We start from the raw sequence: 20954 nt of genomic DNA on the forward strand, positions 1-20954 counted from the left end.
GTACGTTGTATAACTGAAATGATGGTGGTGATGATCATTATTATTATTGAATACCTCGTTAAGGTTCTATAGCGAAGACCATGGATCAACAAGTGCAAGGTAGGTATAACTCCACCCACAAAGTAGAACATTGTTGTCCTCAAAAGAGGCTAGATGCAGACCGCTTCGAGCAGGTTCTATCGGAAATCTACAAGTTTGGAGGAGACCCAAATCCAGCAGTAGATTTACTGCAGTAGAAATGATGATGAAAGTTAATATTTAAGTGATGACCCAATAAAATTATGATTAGATATAATTTACCCCAAATAGTTACGATTTGTATCAGGTATATGGCTATAAAATAAATTTTAGCAACGCTAAAGAATTAGCAAGTTCGGTAATATGCAATCATGTATACTAATGTTATTGCTGTTCGTAATCTTTTTTTACGGAACTTCAATGACAAACATATTTCATAGGCTTTATTTGCTACAAATACGTACCAATCGACCGGTTTTAAGCTTTTAAACTAGATGTCATTTCGAATTCCAGAATTGAAATGAATTATTTAAATTATTTTTTTTAAAATATCCGGTTACATCAAGTGGTTGCCTCTTTGTGAGTGTACACCACAATATCATGAAAGCTTTCATTATGAGTCATTTCCTCAAACCTAAGAGTCTTGGTACAACATGACCGTTACCGCAGTCATTTTTTCCTAGCTTTTATGTTTTCTGAAAGTTTTGTGAAGTGCACAATGGTGTTGCACGCTTTTGTAATCGCGTCAGTCCAACAAGTAGGTAACTGTCCTCTACATTGCCGATAAAAATGATTTTACGACCTCTGTGCAATATCGCCGAAGTCCTTGAGGATTTAATAATAATTAATAAGTAAATCATTAAAGTATATTCTCTTAAATATGTTCTTCCTAATAACGGCCATTGTTACTTTATTGGCATTTATTGATTTGACAGGTAGATGGCGCTAAATCCAAACCATGTTTTAGGTAACAAAACCGGTGGACTTCCTTAGCAGCCACAGCTCGGTACTACTCGGTGCTATAGGTACTACCTAATTACCACATTGGTAAGCCAACGAGCTTATTCAATCCCTGAGGCGGACAGTCCATGGTGTGAACTGGCGAAAGGGCCCCCAAAAGGAGATTCTAGCTTGGATTCATTCAGCAGTCGTTTAATATTACGACTAAAAGGCGCCCGAGACGGCAGAACCTCGTCTTAGTCGGTTACTGTTGCCTGGCTAACATTACTTCAGAAAGCTTTAGCGTTAGGACAAAAAGTAGCGAAAATAACACCAGAAACCCTTTTATTTATATTAATTGAAGGTTGTTGTCCTCTGCAATTTATGAGCCGTCATATTAAATGAGTACATTCTATCACATGCACTATATATAATTAATACCTAAAATGTTTGCTGGTAAACCAGAATAATTTCGTTACGTCTTCTTTCGTTCTTGCAACACGGCACGATGCAGATTTTAAAAAAAATATCACTTCATCTTGTTTAAGTGATTGGAAGTAGATGGCTGAGGAAGCGGAAGTACATATCAATAATGAAACAAATTATTATTTCACAAATGTGTAAAATAATAATATTTTCGTGCAATTAATTAAATTTCACCAATGTTATCAAATAATATTTCACGTTTTTTATTATAAATCAGCGCTTCACTGTGATCTCATACGGTAACGGTGTGTTAAATTAGCTTGTAAAGAGGTAGAGTGACATACTGCGATGTAAAACAGACGAAAACATCATTTTCTACCCAAAGTCAAAACAAAATCGTTACGGGCTAATGCGATCACCACGGGGATGCAAGTTCTTACATCCCTGTAGTATCATTACAAACTAATGTAAAACAAATATAGGATCAATAAAAAAGACATATGTATTATATTTTATTGATTTAGGACAGAGATAATATGTCATAAAATATTTAAAGCAAATTATTAACTATTGTCTATTAACATTTAGATAAATATTTGTTTTTACTACACTGAAATAAATATTAGTGCAACTGTACAAACGAATAAAAAAAAATAACTGCACTCTCTTTATTAATTTTTCAGATACTATAGATTATCTGTAGTAGTAACAACTTTGTTAATTATTATAACATCTATGTGTGATTAGAGTATTAATTACAGATATAAATTAAGTTAAGAACAACAATAACTAATTTATCTAAAGAGACCATAAAGCATTACAATGCGCAATGTTTTGTTTAATCTGCTTTGCTATTTTACAGAAAGTTTTAGCTAGAAACAGATGTTTAGTAATTTTACAAAAGCATTTGCTCACAAAGCAATGATTTAGTTGATATTTAATCAACGTACAAAATTGATATTGTCAATGTCAACCGCAATTCTGATTTTAAATAGGTAATATAAAATGAGTAAGTGCACCGATATGTATACATTTAGCACCTAATTTAAAGCAGTGACTACATTTACATTCAATTTCGCGTACTAAATAGAAGCATTTCACATATAATCTTAAACATTTAATTACATAAAAATCATATCAACTTGCTACGGGAAAAATTCTGATAAATATTCAACTATACATAAAAGTTTGTTTGTTGAGATAACAGTTTTTTACTTAAGTTTTTTTTTTTTTGGAACATAAATATAATTATCGTATCATCTACAAGTAAATATTGACACCCCATATATTAATTAATTTCTAGTTAGAACCAAAATCATTTTTAAATTAGAAAACTAAATTCACGGCTAATTTTAATCTCGTATTAATTAGACTTTAAACCAACTTCTAAGGTCGATCATATTCTAACTCAGAACAGCGATAAATTTGGTTTCCACTTGAAAATAATAACTTAATAATATACATTAATGGAATTTGATTATGAGTGGAATGAAAAGTAAGGTAAAAATAAAAGTATATTTTATGTATAATGCCACATAATTTCAGCTGTTATAAATATCTGATTCATTGATACTTTTTAGTTAAGTGATAAATAAAATGGCTATGCTCTAATGAGCAAACAAATTTAATAAACGCCTTAAATACAACTGAAAATCGAATGAGTAAAAAATATCTTAACAATAACTAAATTTGAACCACGATTTTTTTTAATTCATAGTTCAATTAATGATAAATATAAACAAATGTATCTGCCCATAATTTTTTGATATGTACGAATAAGGTGGTTACAAAGAATGGGGATAATTTGAACGTACTTATTTTTCTCTTAAGATTCTTAGATCCATGTATATGATTTAACAATTACATAAGCGTTTACATGTATACATATTTACCATGTGTGTGTGTGTGTGTGGGTATGTGAATTAATTTATAAAGCTTAATTTAATACCTTAAGTTATTCTTACCTATTGCCTACCATAAAGTACATTAATTACAAGCTTCTAATACAATACTAATATATAGCACAAATATATTTTAATTCATTAATCGGAAACATTTCAGTAATAACCATTTATTTTAGTTTACAGTGTACATAAAATTGGATTTTTAAATATATAGATATATCTGACGGAAAATACATTTTCAATTATTTCAATCTTAATTTGATAATAACAAGACTATTCACTCAAAGCAACTAAGTCAACATCAAAATAAATATATTACTAAAGTTATTTAAATAAAATGTACATCTTACGACAACGCATACACTTATTTTCTAATACGTATAAGTTTATACTAATTAAAGCTATCCCATACAACTTCTCAAATTGTGCTAAGTTCAACGTAGAAAGCTAGTGTCGGTGCATTTTTATTCAGAACCTACGTCGAACATCTAAACATCAGCAGACACTAACAGCGCTCCATGCAGTAAAGTAGAAGTCAAGACGGATAGTTACACCGTATTTTTGTTGCAGAATGACATCGGTTTCAATTTACACTCAATAGATTTCCGTTTTTGTAACCATAATTTAGGTAAAGTTTATGATTTAAACATTAATGGACGTTGTACCTTTATACCGCGTCCTGTTTCTCTTTGAGAGTTTCGTGTTCGTGTAAAAACCGATAAAAACATACTTCATTATCCCAACACTTTCAAACTCGTTCAAGGATAGTAATTGACAATCGCGTAACAATATTTAACAGCTAATACTCTCATTTCGTATATAGTATATTACTTTTAACTACATTCATAAGACGATTTTCATTTAAAGCATTATTATGCAATATAATCATTGTAGGAAAATTTTGAATATTATGTATAAAAATAATATGGAACAGTCTACAGCTATGTTTTAATATCTCGAATAGCATGACGGAAACTATCGAGTAAATAGATTGGTAGAAGTAAAGCTACGATACCTGTTTATAATTATACAATACTGCCTTTAGAGGAAATTTGTAAAACAGAAGAGTCTTTAACTTCACTAGTGCGCTCGCGTGTTTGCTTACAATATGTATATATATATATATATATATATATATATATATATATATATATATATATATATATACACACATATATATATATATATATATATATATAATAGTCGAAAACTCTTCTTAAATCTTTTTTACGTTCCTATTCATTACCCTAGTTTCACATCGCTTTCACATACGTACATAGAAAAGATTATTTAGTGTTCGAAATATCGTGATCTATTCATAAGAAAGGATTATTTACAAAATTTAGTACTATTATTTGATCGTATTCATAAGAATTTGGAGTTCATAAGATTATTGAGTGGTAAATATACAGCGTCCTAATTACGAATAGTCATAAATATATGGGTAAAAATATGTCCAGCAAAGAAGCTAGACCCTACAATATCCAATATATATGTATATTTCTAAAATTTCACTACATTAAGATATGTATTGTTTGCTATATAAGCAGAGGCACACATTGATATGTATTGTGATTTTTGTCGAACCATCTTTAGTAAGCAGAGCTTAACCAATCAAAGCCGATCTAATTATTTGTCTAAGATACACACAATCTACATATTGGATATCTCGCGAATTATACATAAATAAAAATAACACATACATATATTTACGTTATACGTAACCACATCGCTTTCATATCATAGATTTTCTAGGAGAAAGGACATGACAAAAGTACAATAGATAAAATAAATCGGATTAAAAATCAAAAGGGTATTACAGGAAAAAGTTTCGGAAGCACAAAACAATTATAATACTAATAATTTATGTTACCGATCATCAATCATCAACGGTTTTTATAGTATACTACTTTGCGAAAAATCTTCGTTTTATTTATTTATGCTATGCGATTAACAAACAACCCAATACGATATTGCGCAAGGAATAAATATACAGCCACATCGTCCTTATCCAGCCATGTAACAGTAAATCAATGCACCGGATAACCGCGTTCGTAAATATTTTCAATTTGACATTTACTTTCATTACACTTTGTAATTGTTCCACACTTGTTACATTTCATTCCTTCCCATTACCTCCCACAAATCAGAAAAACATTAATTTAATTAATCGAATTTAAATACAAATACATTGGATGAAGTAACAAATAACTTTTTACTACTTTTTTACACTAAAGAAATACACTAAAAGGGTATTTTGAAGTTAATTCAACGTCACGAACAAATCTACAGTGCCGCAGTTGTAGCAAGCGTTGTGAGCAGTACTATGGGCAGGCTAGTGCCAGCCACGCTACTGTAGGGCCCTGTTACTGCGCCATCACAAGGGACGTGCTCCAATTCTGAAAAAAATGAAAAGAAAAAAAGAGTTGAAGTTTCAGATGGAATTATAAAAAGTAATTATTCACTTTCACGTCCTATACTTAACATTAGACCATTAAACTTTGAAACAAATGCCACGTGATTGATTCTCTCTTAATCCTCTTCTCTTTACTATTTTAAATACGGCCACCTTAATGGTACTAAAGGGTCATTTCCATAATCCTTTTTACGTTATGCTCTAGGGCTTCAAGTAGGGCCCATAGATTGTTTGTTTCACTAGATTGGGAGACGGTCTAGTTCTAGAACATTTAGGCGGTCGCTCAATGCAGTGACTGGGCGTAAGAACTCCTGAAACGTGTCCTCGTGTTGGGCTGTTACTCGAAAGATGGTTATATCATTAAGATTCGAGATGCCTAAGAGAACTTAACCTAGTCTCAGTCTTTTACAGATATTAGATTATTGAAAGAAGTACATATCTTACTTAAATATAAAATGCTCTTACCATTAAGTTTGTTCAAGAAGTCGTTCCAGAAGGCACATGCAGAGGCTCGTGGACCACGTGGCCCGGCAGGACCGCTTGTCCCGTCAGCGGTATAAGTGTAATAATGAGGTGAAGACCTGGAATAGAGAGGCCACTTTTCGTCCGGCTTGTGCGGCTTCCTATAAAATCAATAATTTTTATTAGTATTTAAATTTAAAAAAAATAGTGAAAAGGTGAGAAGAAATTATGTATAGCATCACAACACCCTGGCTGCTCCTAACTAGTCCTATTGGGAAGACCATAGACCAGAAGTGAACACCCTACGGCTGAACTGTTAAAGATTGTTAGTGTAATCAGTACCACACTAATGTCCCCATTCTGCAGGAGCTCAACAGCAAAAGCATCACCGCCGATCGGCAATAATTAACTATCAAATTTAATTCAACATACTTTGGTCATGTTATGCGAAATGAATACCAAGCTTTGAGAAGACTTGTCCGGGATAGAGTGAATAACTCAGGATCAAGAGCTCGCTTTCTTTGCGATAGACAGTTCAGGTGTAAGCCTCATTTCTCCTAAATGTATTCGTATTGTTGCATAACTTTAACTATTTTAAAATAAGATTTTTTTATAATAAACTGTAATAGAATACTTAAAAACATATTAAGCTAAAAAGAATCCTTGAGTAGTCGTTAACGCGCGAATACTCTTAAGTAAGGTTTGTCATATATTACTGTATCCGATTCAAGGCGGGTTCAAATATTATAAAAGGTCTTGATATAAGATATTGGAATAAAAGGGGAAAAGAAATAAGTAAACATACAGCCTTACTTGGTGGTATTATAATAGTACAAAGTGCCTCGGCGAAGAATACAAGACGGTGAGAAAGGCCGTAGATAATATTTAAAACAAAAAGCTACAGGTACAGATTATTTATTTTAGTATTAATATTTTATGGAAAAAATTACCCAGTTAATGCAAATCTAGTAAAAGATTGCATGATGTGCGTGGCCAAATCTCGTTCCCGGGTGTGATACTGCAGCGACATATTGAGGGGATGACCAAAGACATATTCCATCTCATCTCCATGCATGACCCCCATCCATTCACCCCATAAACTTGTGCTCGTACGCTGTAAATTAAAATTTGTACTTAAAACTGACTTATTTTTATTAATTATCATAGCGGAAATATGCCGTTAACACTAATGTCTGTTACAATTTGTGATAGTTCAACATAAATATAAATCATTTATATAGGAAAGTTTTTGGACAATTTTATTTTTTCACAGAATAAACTGCATGTCCCAGTTAAAAATTCATTTACTTTGTAAGTGTTAAAAAATAGACCAGGCAAACGTTTCCTTCTGATTCGAACTTTTGGAACGTGTATTCTTATTATTAATGCATGAGCCCAGCCCCTGGTTTTGTTATAGGACAAAGTACCAGCAGCACTCAAAAACCAGTTTCCTTTATCCTGAGAAACAAAATGACTCTTCATTACTTTAGTTATATCACTAGTTACGGCCAACTTAAAACTAATCTTAACTAAAATAATCACAATAACAATCAATAATATTGCAGCTTTGTTTTATTTTTGGTAATCATCTAACGTTCCCCTTACAAAAAAGACATCAATGTTTTAATTATTACATACACATTTTTGTATCTTTTTTAAACTATCAATCTGATAATGTATATTATATTTACTAATACTAATAACGAGATAATACTAATAACGAGATACCATGACAATGGTAAAAATATCAGTTTCAAAATCCACGCTAGCTTTTTTCTCGTTGAGTTACGAACAGTCGATGTTATCAAATGTAATTAACATTAGGACGGTTCCATCTAATCAAGTAAAAAGACAATTGGCCTTGAACCATGGTAATTTACGAACTTATTCCTTTATACAAAATTCCAATCTGCATGAAGCTAAAGAATTTTCAACCGGGATGAGAATCAAGGCTGTTAGTTGTTTGACAATAGTCATTAAGTTTGTAAGTTTTTACAACTATTTCAATTTTTTTTAACAATACACGGGTAATCGTATTATACATAATAAAAATTTTGGCTTCAATAACTTGAACCGAAGATTTTATGATTCGGTGGACCTGGGAAGATTAAAATTAAACCAAAATGAATTGTTAAAGCGCGGTTGTGATTTAGTTATTTTATACGAATGTATCTCATATATCCCATGGATTCTCCGATATTCGTTAATTTTAAGTAACATAATATTAAGACATTATTTATCAACAAGTGAAACTTGCTTATTGATAAATAATATTGTGATAGATGTCAATAGGAAAAGGAAAAATAAAATTTCCGGTTTTACATTTATACTTGAAAATAACTAGTCGGAAACATAAATGGAACGGTGACAGGTCGGAACCCGAAATAGCGCGTTGTTAATCTGTGACCTTTGCCTCAGACAGCTACTGCTGACCCATGCCTAATTTATTAAAGCAACTCGCAGCCATTTCTTAACGACATCCAACAGTAGTCCCTCTATAAATATTCTCCTCTATGTCCACATAAAAAAACCCTTTCTTGTACCCGTTCTGATTTCAACTTTCATTGTTTTTTTAAAGTGATACAAAGCTACTTTTAAAACAAAAAATAAAAATAAATACTCCATGTTTAAAAAGTAAAAAATAAAAATTTCAAAACTTTAATATCAAAATTACGCTTTATTTTATTACGTTTAGTTCAATTTCATTTTATTTTAATAAGGATTCCGCACATACCTAATCGCCAAACTATTAAAATTAATTATTATACAAAATAAATAAAAGTTATTGTTAAGTATAATAAATTAAGTATAATAAATAACACACAGTTTATTGGCAAAAGTAAGCGCCTTTATGAACAATTTTATTAAACTACATATATTGAACAAGCATACAATTTATGTTTATGTTAACTAACTTGAACCATGAAGTTATTATTCTCTACATAAAAAGTATTTTTAAGGTTTGTTTTTATAGATATATAGATTGCTTGCTTACATAAAATATTAATTATATATTTTAATTACTAAGTTCTTTCTTAATTAAAAGTTTATACTAAATAATCTACATTGTGTTAAAGATTGTATATAACGTTTGGCTTTTATTCAATTTCATTGCTAATATCCAACATAATGACAATAAAAAATAAACAATGAAAATATACAAACAAAATTAATTTTTACATTAATAGTAGATTTGCTTTAAAACAATGCACACAAATATGTATTGTTGTACTCAAAAAAGGCGCTAACTTAAACCGTTTGATGTTAATGATTTACGTATTTAGTTAATGAAGTTAATATTATTATGTTTTTCTATTTATATTTTTCTATAGCGTTGACATTTCTAAAAGTTGTAAATTAAAAGTATTTTAGATATTTTTTATGCTAGCATAATAAATGTTGTAAACAATTTTAATTTTTTATAATTATTTTTAATCATTTAGTTAAAAGTAGTAAGTAAGTTTAAAAGGTATAAATCGATACCTGAAATTTGTCTAACGTATGCCTATTTTAAATAGGAACAGATACATCTTTTTTGTTATTAATAACAATCCATATTGATTACTTACGACCCACAAAATATACCCAGCGATGGCCGGTTGAGTGTTTGAAAACACGTGACCCATAAACTGTCGACGCTGCCCGTTTGGTAAACCTTATTCCAACGACAAATCGCCGATGTCGCCAGTCTCACTAACTTTTTGATTCATCGACGGACGTTCGGTTTTTTACTTTTTTTATTTTTTTCCGACGTAGATAAATATTCTTCACAGCCATAATCACATACATTTATTTGAATTTTTAACGGTAATGGCCTGTGAGTTACCATTTTAACGCTATTTTTTATAATAGTGAATACAGTGTACCATTATTGAAAATTCTGATTCAAATCTCTTATCTACAATTTTTTTTTTAATAAATGGATAATCCGATCTTTAAGTCAAAGCGTTATTACAGGGAGTTTTTAGAATTAGTCTTCATATGAGGACAGCGGATTAGATACTAACCATAATAACATTAATTTTTAATTTATTAACAATATACATTAAATCGGCATCTTTAAAATGTTCAATCACTAGCAGATAAATTAAAACAAAAACGTGAAAAAGAATTTGTGAATAAGCTCGTTAATAAAGTAAGCTGGAGCTAAATCAGTCGTCACTAAATTTACTTCTCGTGAAGTCAACTTAATAAAGCTTACCGGGGTATCTCTGTACATAAACTTGTTAAGACAACAATTACGACAATTGCGAAATTCCGCTGAAACAGAATTACAATTAGAGTGTTCTTTGCTTGAAATATTTGTCTGTAATTTCGATTAATGATAAAGACACACTTCCTTACATTTGTTAAGCAGAATACCATTTGTCGCATTCTGTGAATCGAACTCTCAATAAGTCGCACATTAGGTATAATCGAAAGACTATCACAGCTCTTTTAAGAATTAAAATTTTTAATTTATAAATATGCACGATAACGCAATGATATTTGTTATAGTATTTTAAATAACTTATTTCAGAGTTCTGGATGCAAAACATATCAAATGTCCTTAAAACAAAGTAAAAACCAAATTTTCACTGTGAATTCTCTTAAAACTTATAGAAGAAAATAAATTTAAAATGCGATATTTCTATTTAAATCAAATTATTGGGGTTTAAACTTTTATTGGAGTCATCAAATAATTTCAATCATCATTTAAAACTATTGTAACGAATATTGATATTTGAATGTAATAAAAAATAATGACTATATCAACGTATTAAGCAAGTCTAATCTACCCAAGTAATAGTTAATAAGTAGGTTATAAGCAGAATGTAAATTAAACACAGGTCCATTAAATTCTAAATATTTGATGACAGTTAACCTCATTATCTAACACAGTGACGTGGATAATAACACGGAAAGCATGTTGGAACCTGTTACATAACATCACCAGAGTTTACCGAGAGCCGCTTAAAATGTTAGAATAAAACAAAATGTAAGAATGGTTAAAGTTCAGATACAATAAAGGAACAAGCTTGAGTGGCCATTCTTGGAGAATTGAATGACAAAAGAAGCAAAAATATTCAAGGGTAGAGAGGAGAGACGTTTGAACACAATAGCGTCGCAAGTTTGCAACGACCTCTATGTTTGCGTTGTTAGTTTTAGATTTAGATTAAATATAAAAAATTCAGATTCCTATTAAAGGCAAAACTTATTTTAATATTTTAAAAACATAATTTATAAATATTAAAAAACTCCCCGTGTTGAATAAAAAAAACATTACAATTTCATTTTAGTGGGTTTCTACGATAGAAACGAAAAGATTTACAGTGTAAAGCTCTATGTAATAACTTCTTAGATTTCAGTGTATATATTTTATTGACTAAAATTATATTTTGACACCCATAGTCACATACATACATGTACTTTTTAGTATTTCTGTATCTAAGAAACTCAAGAACGAACTTGTTTCTAATAAACCTAAAAATAATCATACTTACATATATTGTAATTAACATTGTTTAAATTTATTTCAAATTACCGACAACAATAACAAAGATCAAGAGTTTGTACTGCATTATAGCGTTTTAGTTTTCACACATTTGCAAGAAAAAACCGCGATCACAGCATATCTTCCGAAAGATATTTATGATCCTAATTTGCACAGACAATATAAAAGCTATAAATATTTTAGGTAAATAGAAGCTAAATTCAGCGCCTTTGGCGCTATTCCTGGTGAAATTAATGGATCGACTAAACATCACGTTTCGACTAGTCAGATCAAGATATCAATCTATAACGCGGTGCAACGTAGAATTTCATCATATAAATAGGGCATACTGTTTATCATTAGAAAACTAGTCGTCGCCCAGTCACTTTATTTTAAAGAAAAAATGTGTAACTGTGGTCTGAAATAATTTTTATACGATGAAAATTGTCATTGGGAGATCGCCAAAGTGCACCGTTGTTAACTCTGAGTTAAAGACGGGGTGATTGGTTAGAGATGTAAAATCTTTAAAGTGTTGCAAACTATCCAACAATCAATGGTTTCAGAAATAATTAACAACATAAAAATAATATGATTAAAGGGTCTTCTTATTAAGCATGATACATATAAAAACCAATAAGTGTTGGCCAGCTTTCGCAATTCAACAGAAAAAAAATAATTATTATACTATATTTCAGAGCGATAACTTTCTACAGAATGATTAGAAATAGGTGTAAAAGCCTTAAATATTTTTACTGATAAGTGCGCTTCTTTAAATCTTTGATACCAATAATAAATAGTAGTAAACTGTTCAAACAGTCAAATCCAACAACAAAATTAAAAAAAAAAAAAAAAAAAAACAAATAATAAATGGTATTTACAAATTTAAAAAATTAAATCTCTTACACAACACAACTTTAAACTTTCGTCTTTTCGTATTGAACATGACGTGGAAGTTTACACGGAATTCATGAAACGTTATTTTACTCTCGGAATTCAGCCTTTGAGCTTGCAGCGGTAAAGCAAAAAGCAAATTTGCAGGCAGGCTCTTTATAAGGGCCCTCGAGTTTGGTTCGTTAGCTAAATTAACGTGTTAGGCCGGAACCGGTTTCTACTTTCAAGAGCATCTTCCTCACAAAAAATAACTTGAAATTTTTATAACACACATTTGAAACATTAACTTTTTGCTTGCTATCCTTATGTGTATCATAGGTATTAATTTTATTACACATAAAAACACAATTATTGATTTTTTATCGAGCAATAACTTTTAAAACTAAATTCAATAATAATTTTATTTTATCGAGAAAGTTCATCATGGAAAATGGTAACAACAGTAACAACAGGAGTAATAAATCCGTTACATAATTTTAAAACATAAAAACAATTATTATTGCAACAAGTCGTGCCCTAGAAAATAAAAGTTGTGTTCGCCGTACGCCTCATAATTTTTTCTAGCAAGGCCCCTTGAGATTTTACTTTCTTGTTCCCTTGAGAAATTAAGTTTAACTAAGTATTTCTTCTCTCAAAGATTTTCATTTAAATTTCACCGTCTTCGAATAGTTCAAACGGTTTATAAAGAAAAGTAGCTTAGACAACATAAAGTTTATTTAGTTTATAGTAATAAATCATTAAGATATCGTTATAGATACTTACGTGAGTAAAATAATAATAATATACTTCGACGCCGGAGTCCGCCAAGACTTCTGCGAAGTAGTTAGTGGGGCATACGAAGAAATAATCGCCTACAACGTCAGCAATCATTTTTTGGTTCAAATAGCCGTCAGTAATTTCTTCCCAATCAGTATACTAAAAGAAAACATACCAAATATTGATTATATTTATTTGTACACGATTTTTTTCACAAGCCGACAATAATATCCATAACTCTTATTCGTTAATGTGATATAATAAATAATAATAACGTCCAAAGCATGACACCGCTGTCTCCAAAAAACTACTAGTAGTACCAGGAGAAAGTGGCCTCCATCCAGAGTATTCCGTTGTTGACCTTACCTAGGTTGCCTTGTCCAACTCATGGGTTTACTTATCCGTGGTATATCAACTATGCGTAAAATAAATAAAAGAATAAATTAGATTTTTAATTCTTTTACTTCTTTTCAGGTGATAAAAGCTCACAACAGCTTCTACTTGTGAAATTGCATAAATTAATTTTTAAGCTGTGGTCCGCGGTTATTTTGATTCAAAACATAAAGTAGCTTGCCCGTGTTAGATGTTACATCTCAATGTGACGACATTACATAGGAAATGTTTGTAAATTCGGTCAGGTCGTAAATATATATGCGCTTTGTTATATTAAAGAAAGAGTCTTTTGTCATATTAGAGGGTAATAAATTGTGTAGCGATTATATATTAACGTGTAGATTGTGCACACAAGCGCTTCCAGCGACGACATATACTAATTACACCGTCGTCCCGCGAGGACTATTCATTCTATTTGATTTATTGAGTCAGAGTAATGTGAAATTACGAGCTCCATACAATAACAATTTATGGTAGAAATGTTCACCCTGTAATTAACACATTAAAACAAATGCTTTTTATTTCAAACTAGCAGACCTAACAAATTTCAGTCCGCTCAAAAGTTAATGAATGTGCAGATTTCGTATTTCAAAATTCATACAAAATTATTGAGTTCAATTTGTTATACGGTTATTACAAATACGGTTAGTAGTTGATTTTTTACGGATGCGTTTTTAATACCAGACGACGACAAATACAAAACCACAAAAATCATGAAAAATTATGGTGTAAACGTTGTAACTAACAAACCTCTGATATATATATATATATATATATATATATATATATATATATATAATCACATCAACAGAGACCAGAAGGGGTAAGTGCAGCGTAGAACATCCAAACCTGGCCAAAGTACTGACCGGTCATAGTTGAAATTAACATAGGCTTACATCTAGCAGTGAACATCCTACGATTATACAAGTTCTCATCTATAGCTAACTCATTGGTCGTGGTTATACAGACTCGCAACCTATTAAAATAGGTTGCGAGTCTGTATAACCATTCATAATTCAAGTTACCCTGGCCTCAACTCGGTCATAAATATTACATAATACAAAAAATCATTCCAGGCTAATGTTTTAAATAGCGTAGACGTCGTTTCGGAAGCTGTGCCTTAACTATGATATTAACATAAAAGGTATAAACACCTATAATCAAGTTTTAAATTGTTTCATTGTTACGCTTAGACGATTACTTTGGTTCATGGTTTAATAAAAATAAATTATACTTACTTGGAAAACAATAGCTTCTCTCTTTATCTTTGAGAATTTTTTAAAAATTGTATCGATAATTTCAAGAAATTTTTCTCTTTGTAGAAAACTTGGTCCGTCCTTTTCAAAGTAATCCAAGAAATCATAAAGTAAGAAGTAGGTCCCTGTAATAAAAGAATGAGTTAGTTATACAATAACCGTTAATATGGCTGCCAACAGATATGCCGTAAGTTAAAGCTACTTTTTGTAACATAAAAAAGGTTGGAACAAAAAGTAAATAAATGTAGTTGAAAATGATCGTAATTTTATTTCAACACGCAGATATAACACGCATAATTAAAACGTATTCATGTTTTTCATTCTAGTAATCCACGGTCATTTTATATAAATAAATAATATATTGTCATATTTATAGTAACGAACAATTCTCGAGAGTTGAATAGTTATAAAAAGGTTTTAAAACGTACAAAGATTATAAATTCCCAATCTTTTAATTTTAAAAAAGCTCAAATATGTACAAAAGTAACTTAAAGCTGTATTAGTAGTGCTCAAAAATGTCCAAATTAAACAACTCTCAAAAAAAATAGCATAATTTTTTTTAATTAAATCATTAACACATAAAATGATCATTTATTTATCCAAATAATTTGTATGCTGTAAAAATAATAAGATCTCTGCTCAGTGTGTTCATTAAAAATGACATCACTGTAAAACCTTGCGGCGTAATGTGAAGATAGGCAGCGAGCTATTCACAACTTTAATGTCATAATCACGATATAGAACAGTCAAGGTCATGGTCGAGTAGCCGTGTGTGATTAGTTGTGTTATTTGAAAATACTAAGCACCTGTGTCAAATGATGAATGTCACGCTGTTGCCTACCCGCTAGATACGTGCATCAGTTACAACGGAAGCCGTAATGATGAGTCCAATTTAACATAGTCAGAATACAGGCGGAGAGACGTGGCGTTGATCGGATATCCGTTATCTACTTGTCTAACGCGTAGTTCCTCATTAACATGGATACATTTTTCCACGACTTATGAAAGTACAAAAGATTTGATCTTTGCGGTAAACAAGATAAAACGTTAAACTAGGGCGTTCAATTATTAAAAATAATAAGATTCAGGTGGCAGTGGTGCCCCCGCTTTGGAGAAGTTGCTCTTATCTAGCCGGGTGAGAACGCGTTCTAGGGTGGGGTGCGTGGCAACACCGAATCGAGGGATGGGTGAGGGAGACCGCCCGGCTACGTGGGCGAGTCTGTAGTACCTGGTAGTACGACTAAAAACCAACAGCATGTTATTGTTGTGTCTACATGGTTCTGCGCATGCGCGTGCCTCCCCGCCTAGCATTACCGGCAGGTACACAAGCCTCCGACACTCAAACGACCTCGAACTCCGCGCCCGATATTGATAAATGTTGTTTTAAAGCTATCGTTATCATCAGCCGCCGATACACTATCAAATTCACGAGGAAAATTGCTTTTAACAAATTTTATTTACTTAATCATTTCAAAACGATTGAAATATTCATTTAGATAATCGAAACGGTAGAAATTTTTGTAGGCATTATTTACCTTTATTTAAATATAAATATTCAAACCGTTTTGCTGTTAATTTTCAGGGACACTAAAGATGTAATTGCTTAACAATTTTTTAAATATCTGTGAAGACGCCACGGAATTATCTTAATTTTGTTTTCAGTCAGTTCCTCACAAGTGTGGATGATATCTCCCATCGGTACAATGAATTGGTAATATATTCATGATTATAATGACATTACCAATACCCTAATGGAGACAGCCAATAACACATCTTTTATCAATTCATGAAGTAAACCGATAGATAAAAAATGTTCATAAATTGTATAATTATAATACATTTACGTGTTACATACCTTCATCTTGATTACTGCCAAGTAGTACCTCGGTGTTATGAAAGTTTCCTTCTTTTATCATCGTATCAGGATCTTTCGGAAGAAATACACCGTCGACAGTCGGCGCAGACGGAAATCCTAATATACCAGTATAAGAATTCCATTGTTGTACTGATATTGTTTTAGCGTCAACACCACGCATACAATCCATAACAAGGCTAGGATCCACTGCCAATAGACTACTGTTACAATTGCAGTCGTCTACTAAAACCTTTCCTATATCTTGAGCTCTTTCTCCTGTCATCCAACTCCATGGGGCATTTAAAGTTCCAGATTGTAGTATACCTCTTTTAAACAATCCTTTCATTTGCGGGGAAAGCATGTGCAGACTAACACTACCGCCCCCTGCCGATTCACCAAAAAGTGTAATCAATTCGGGGTCTCCGCCAAACGCGCGAGCGTTGTCCTTGATCCAACGGATGGCTAATTGTTGATCCCACAAACCCATATTACCTGGCGCTTCCTCACTGCCAGGTGAAAAGAATTTGTTCAAATACAAAAATCCAAATGCTCCAACCCTGTATTGCATAGAAGCTACTATAACATCACTAGACGAAGCCATGATATCTGCTTTGTAGAGATCGAGTGTGGCTGTGCCGCTCATGTAACCGCCACCGTAAATCCACACCAGTATGGGAACTTTTGGTCTTTCGGTCAAAGGTTTGTCCTGATGATGACGTACTCGTAAATGTTGCGGAACCCATATATTTAAATAAAGACAGTCTTCTGATATATTAGTGTTGGGATTCCACATTTCCTCACCCTCAAATCCTGGAAAATATTCGTACCTTTCTTGATAACAACTGTTGGGCATGGAAGTCGCTTCCAAAACACCATGCCATGGATCTATCGGAACAGGTTTTCGGAATCTCAGAGGACCTAAAGGGGGCTTTGCGAATGGAATACCAGTAAATATATGCACTTCGCGGCCCATCACAGTTTTAGCGTATCCTTTTACAAGACCACTCTTAGTTTCTACGATGAGAGGGTCATTATGGAAATTCTTGGGAGCTTGGCTAGTGGTTGGTGTGGTTTGAGTGGTGGAAGTTGTAGTGTCATGGTGATTAGCCCAAGACCGGCACCGCGCTCCGGACACCAACAATAGCAATATGAGCTTCAAAAACACAAATTTCTTGAGCTCAATCATATTGATATCCTTGACTTCCAATATATGTTTAACAGCACGTAACAAAATGTAAACTTAAGTAGTTTGTTACGTTTATAAGACAATGTTTCAAACGCATTTCTTTCACAATTTTTTTTCGCCTGAAGGTTATCTGAAACAAAAAAATATTAACGGTATTTTATTTGTAATAAGTGATTAATTTAGTGAACTAAATGTCATAAATAATTAATTTGATAATTATTCGTTTAAGAAATTAGTAGTTCCTTATAAAATGCAGTCCTAGACTTGCTAGATGTGTAGGCTGTCATTGTATCAAAATCTGAATCTATACAGGAATATAAAACAGGAAATTTTATGTTGCACACTATGTCTATTTGCCTCTTGAAAACAACAACAATATTTTGCAAAAACCCTAGAAGCAAACGCTGTTTGGCGTCATGAATATAACAAAATAAGTAGTAACAAATAGTAGAACAAGCGATTTTTATCAATATTAAATTATGTGATTCTTTATCTAGTCAAACCTTTTATAACTAATGTCAAAGAAAGCTTTTAATGGTTCCGAAAAAGAAAAGTACTGAAGTTAAAAAGGTATAAGTCATCTTTACTTTCGGGATCAAAGCGATTAAAGTGGTAGTAGTGAGATTATTTCGGCTATGTATACAATAGACTATATTCCTTTTTATCTCCTAGCTATACGGACGCATGTATATAAGAAGTATTGAATTATATAATACTAGCTGATCCTGCAAACGTTGTTTTGCAAAAAAAAATGATATTTTAATTTACAAATAAAAACTAAGGGTTGATCGTAGAGGGGTGAAAATTTATGGTTGAATGTATTCTTGTATGCTGTATCATAAAAAAATAAAAACAAAAAATTTCGTAAAAAAAAAAATATAAATTTTTTTTTAAGTGTGAACAACTTTTATCACTTAGGGGTATAGAAAATAGATAGTAGCCGATTCTCAGACCTACTGAATACGCATATTAAATTTGGTAAAAATCAGTCAAGCCGTTTCGGAGGAGTTCAAGTTCGAACGCCGTGACACGAGAATTTTATATATTAGGTATACTTTTCATATTATTTTCCTTTTTTTCATCACATATCGCACATAATGATGAAATCTGTATAAAAATTGTGATAATGTAGACAACGCAAGTTCGGTTTATCGTAGCGAACTCAAGAGGAGACAAGGGTATTACATTAGACTCAAATCTCATACCACATAATATATGACGATGTAAACTTAAAAATCACTTTATATGCATAAGTAGATTGGGTTGGGGTAATATCCCAGCAGTATGCGAAGTAGTTAAAAGCTACATTCACCTGGACTTCACTCTCACCAATCCTGGAGACTTCGAGGATGAGTGAGATTCGGAATCATTGCGTCAGAACTAGATTCTCAGTTGAAAAACTCCCAAAGATCTGGACAGACTGCAGAATAACCAGAAACACAAAGGTTCGAAGAGAAGCCTGGTCTTTTTAATTTTTCTATACGGAGCTGAATCCCGGACGCTGAGAATTCTAGATTGTTGAAAAATAATCTCAAATACTCAGAATACCGTAGACGGAACACCGAAGCAACCTTTCGATCCCATAAGAACTTAAAAGAGAGGTTATCGTCGACTGTACAAATACGAATCTCAGAATTCTTTGGACATATCATCGATGATGAAAATTCAATGAAACTTTTAGCTAAGCAAGAGTGCAATGTGAAGATACTAGGGTCTATCAAGAATCTTTACCACTAATAAGACGACTATTAGTCTTCTTTTTCTCTTCAGTCGCGGCTTCATTTTGGAAGGTCGTGTCCACCTCGAAACTCGGTGACGGAATCGGTGATTATCTCTTTCATACCATAAATTCTTCTGCGTTTCTCAGGACAGTAGGAATGAGAAGTCCAGTTATTAATATGTCTTAATCAGCTCAACAGGACTTACTGAGTGACTGTATGTGGGGGTTGTGGCCAAAAATTACGAACTATTGTAAAGAGTTTGTTGTTAATATTGAGCACAAGTCACTATGGCTAAATTTTATCTAAATAATTTTCATCGAAGTCATAAAACAAAAACATTAAAAAAATCCTACTACAGTAAATGATATTTAAGTGGAAAAGCTGCTTTGATATGAATTATTCTTACAATTATTAATACAGTAATAATAGTGATAAATTAAGGAACTGTGCAAATTTATAACAATAAAATCCACTATGATTGTTGAGACCTCTTTTTTACTATAACGCGTTTAGAACCCTCGTTAGTTTTATTTCAAGTGGAGTTATTGTATTATAAGAGAGCTTTCTTTAGGAAAATAATTCTTTAGGGAATTTTGCTCTTTACTTGTAATGTCTATAAAATATTTTAAAGGTTAAATAATGTGAACAAATAAATGAATTAGTTTCCACATCCATCAATTGTAGAGGTTCACACCGCAAACCCGGAGACTACAAGGTAATTATTTTGCTCTAGCTATCTATTACTATAATGGTTCTGAGTCGCAAAATTGTGACTTGTGTATCGGGGAACAATGATTTCCACAGCTACCTCAGAAAAGGATTTTTATTTGAAAAATTAATAACATGCTATCTTATTAGAAACCGCATAGGATTTTGTGTTTTGCGTTTATAGACTTCTCAATTTTTGCTTTGCGGAATTAATTATCGCTCACAACTTTATGGTTCTCGGCTAATGTAGTTATGTCCATATCAAAGTATCGGTACAAAGCGCACGATTAAAAGTCATTGATTAAACATCTTGCCCGTCTCACCAATTAAAAGTATTAAAAATAACATTTTGTTCACAGTACTGGCTACTGCCCATCGAAAATACAAACTGTTCAGTTTTCATCATTCTTTCACTAACGTATCAAGACTCTAGAAAAAAGTAATGCAGATGCAAAAGATTTATATACATTTTTGTATTACGGTAGCATTCGAGTACGAACGGTCCATATTATATTTAGATATACTGCGGCCACAGCGATCATTATTATTT

The 20954-nt window shown here is 31.9% G+C and overlaps 1 protein-coding gene across 1 annotated transcript in view; it reads right to left on the reverse strand.

The window, feature by feature from the left end:
• Window positions 1-4477: 4477 nt before the first annotated feature.
• The window catches only part of LOC137931641 (acetylcholinesterase-like), a 42210-nt gene continuing 25733 nt past the window's right edge, over window positions 4478-20954 (reverse strand). Inside the window, exons 2-7 of the mRNA XM_068775109.1 lie at window positions 16790-18105; window positions 14917-15059; window positions 13292-13444; window positions 7116-7279; window positions 6169-6326; window positions 4478-5686 (exon numbers count right to left, since the gene is read on the reverse strand). Coding sequence (XP_068631210.1) covers window positions 5574-5686; window positions 6169-6326; window positions 7116-7279; window positions 13292-13444; window positions 14917-15059; window positions 16790-17975 — 1917 coding nt within the window. The 5' untranslated portion in view covers window positions 17976-18105 and the 3' untranslated portion in view covers window positions 4478-5573. The remainder of the gene's footprint in view (window positions 5687-6168; window positions 6327-7115; window positions 7280-13291; window positions 13445-14916; window positions 15060-16789; window positions 18106-20954) is intronic.

The sequence above is a fragment of the Battus philenor genome, unplaced genomic scaffold (genome assembly GCF_028537555.1).
Source record: "Battus philenor isolate CCGP_79_NKW_IND1 unplaced genomic scaffold, ilBatPhil1.0.hap1 SCAF_8, whole genome shotgun sequence".
NCBI lineage: Eukaryota > Metazoa > Arthropoda > Insecta > Lepidoptera > Papilionidae > Battus > Battus philenor.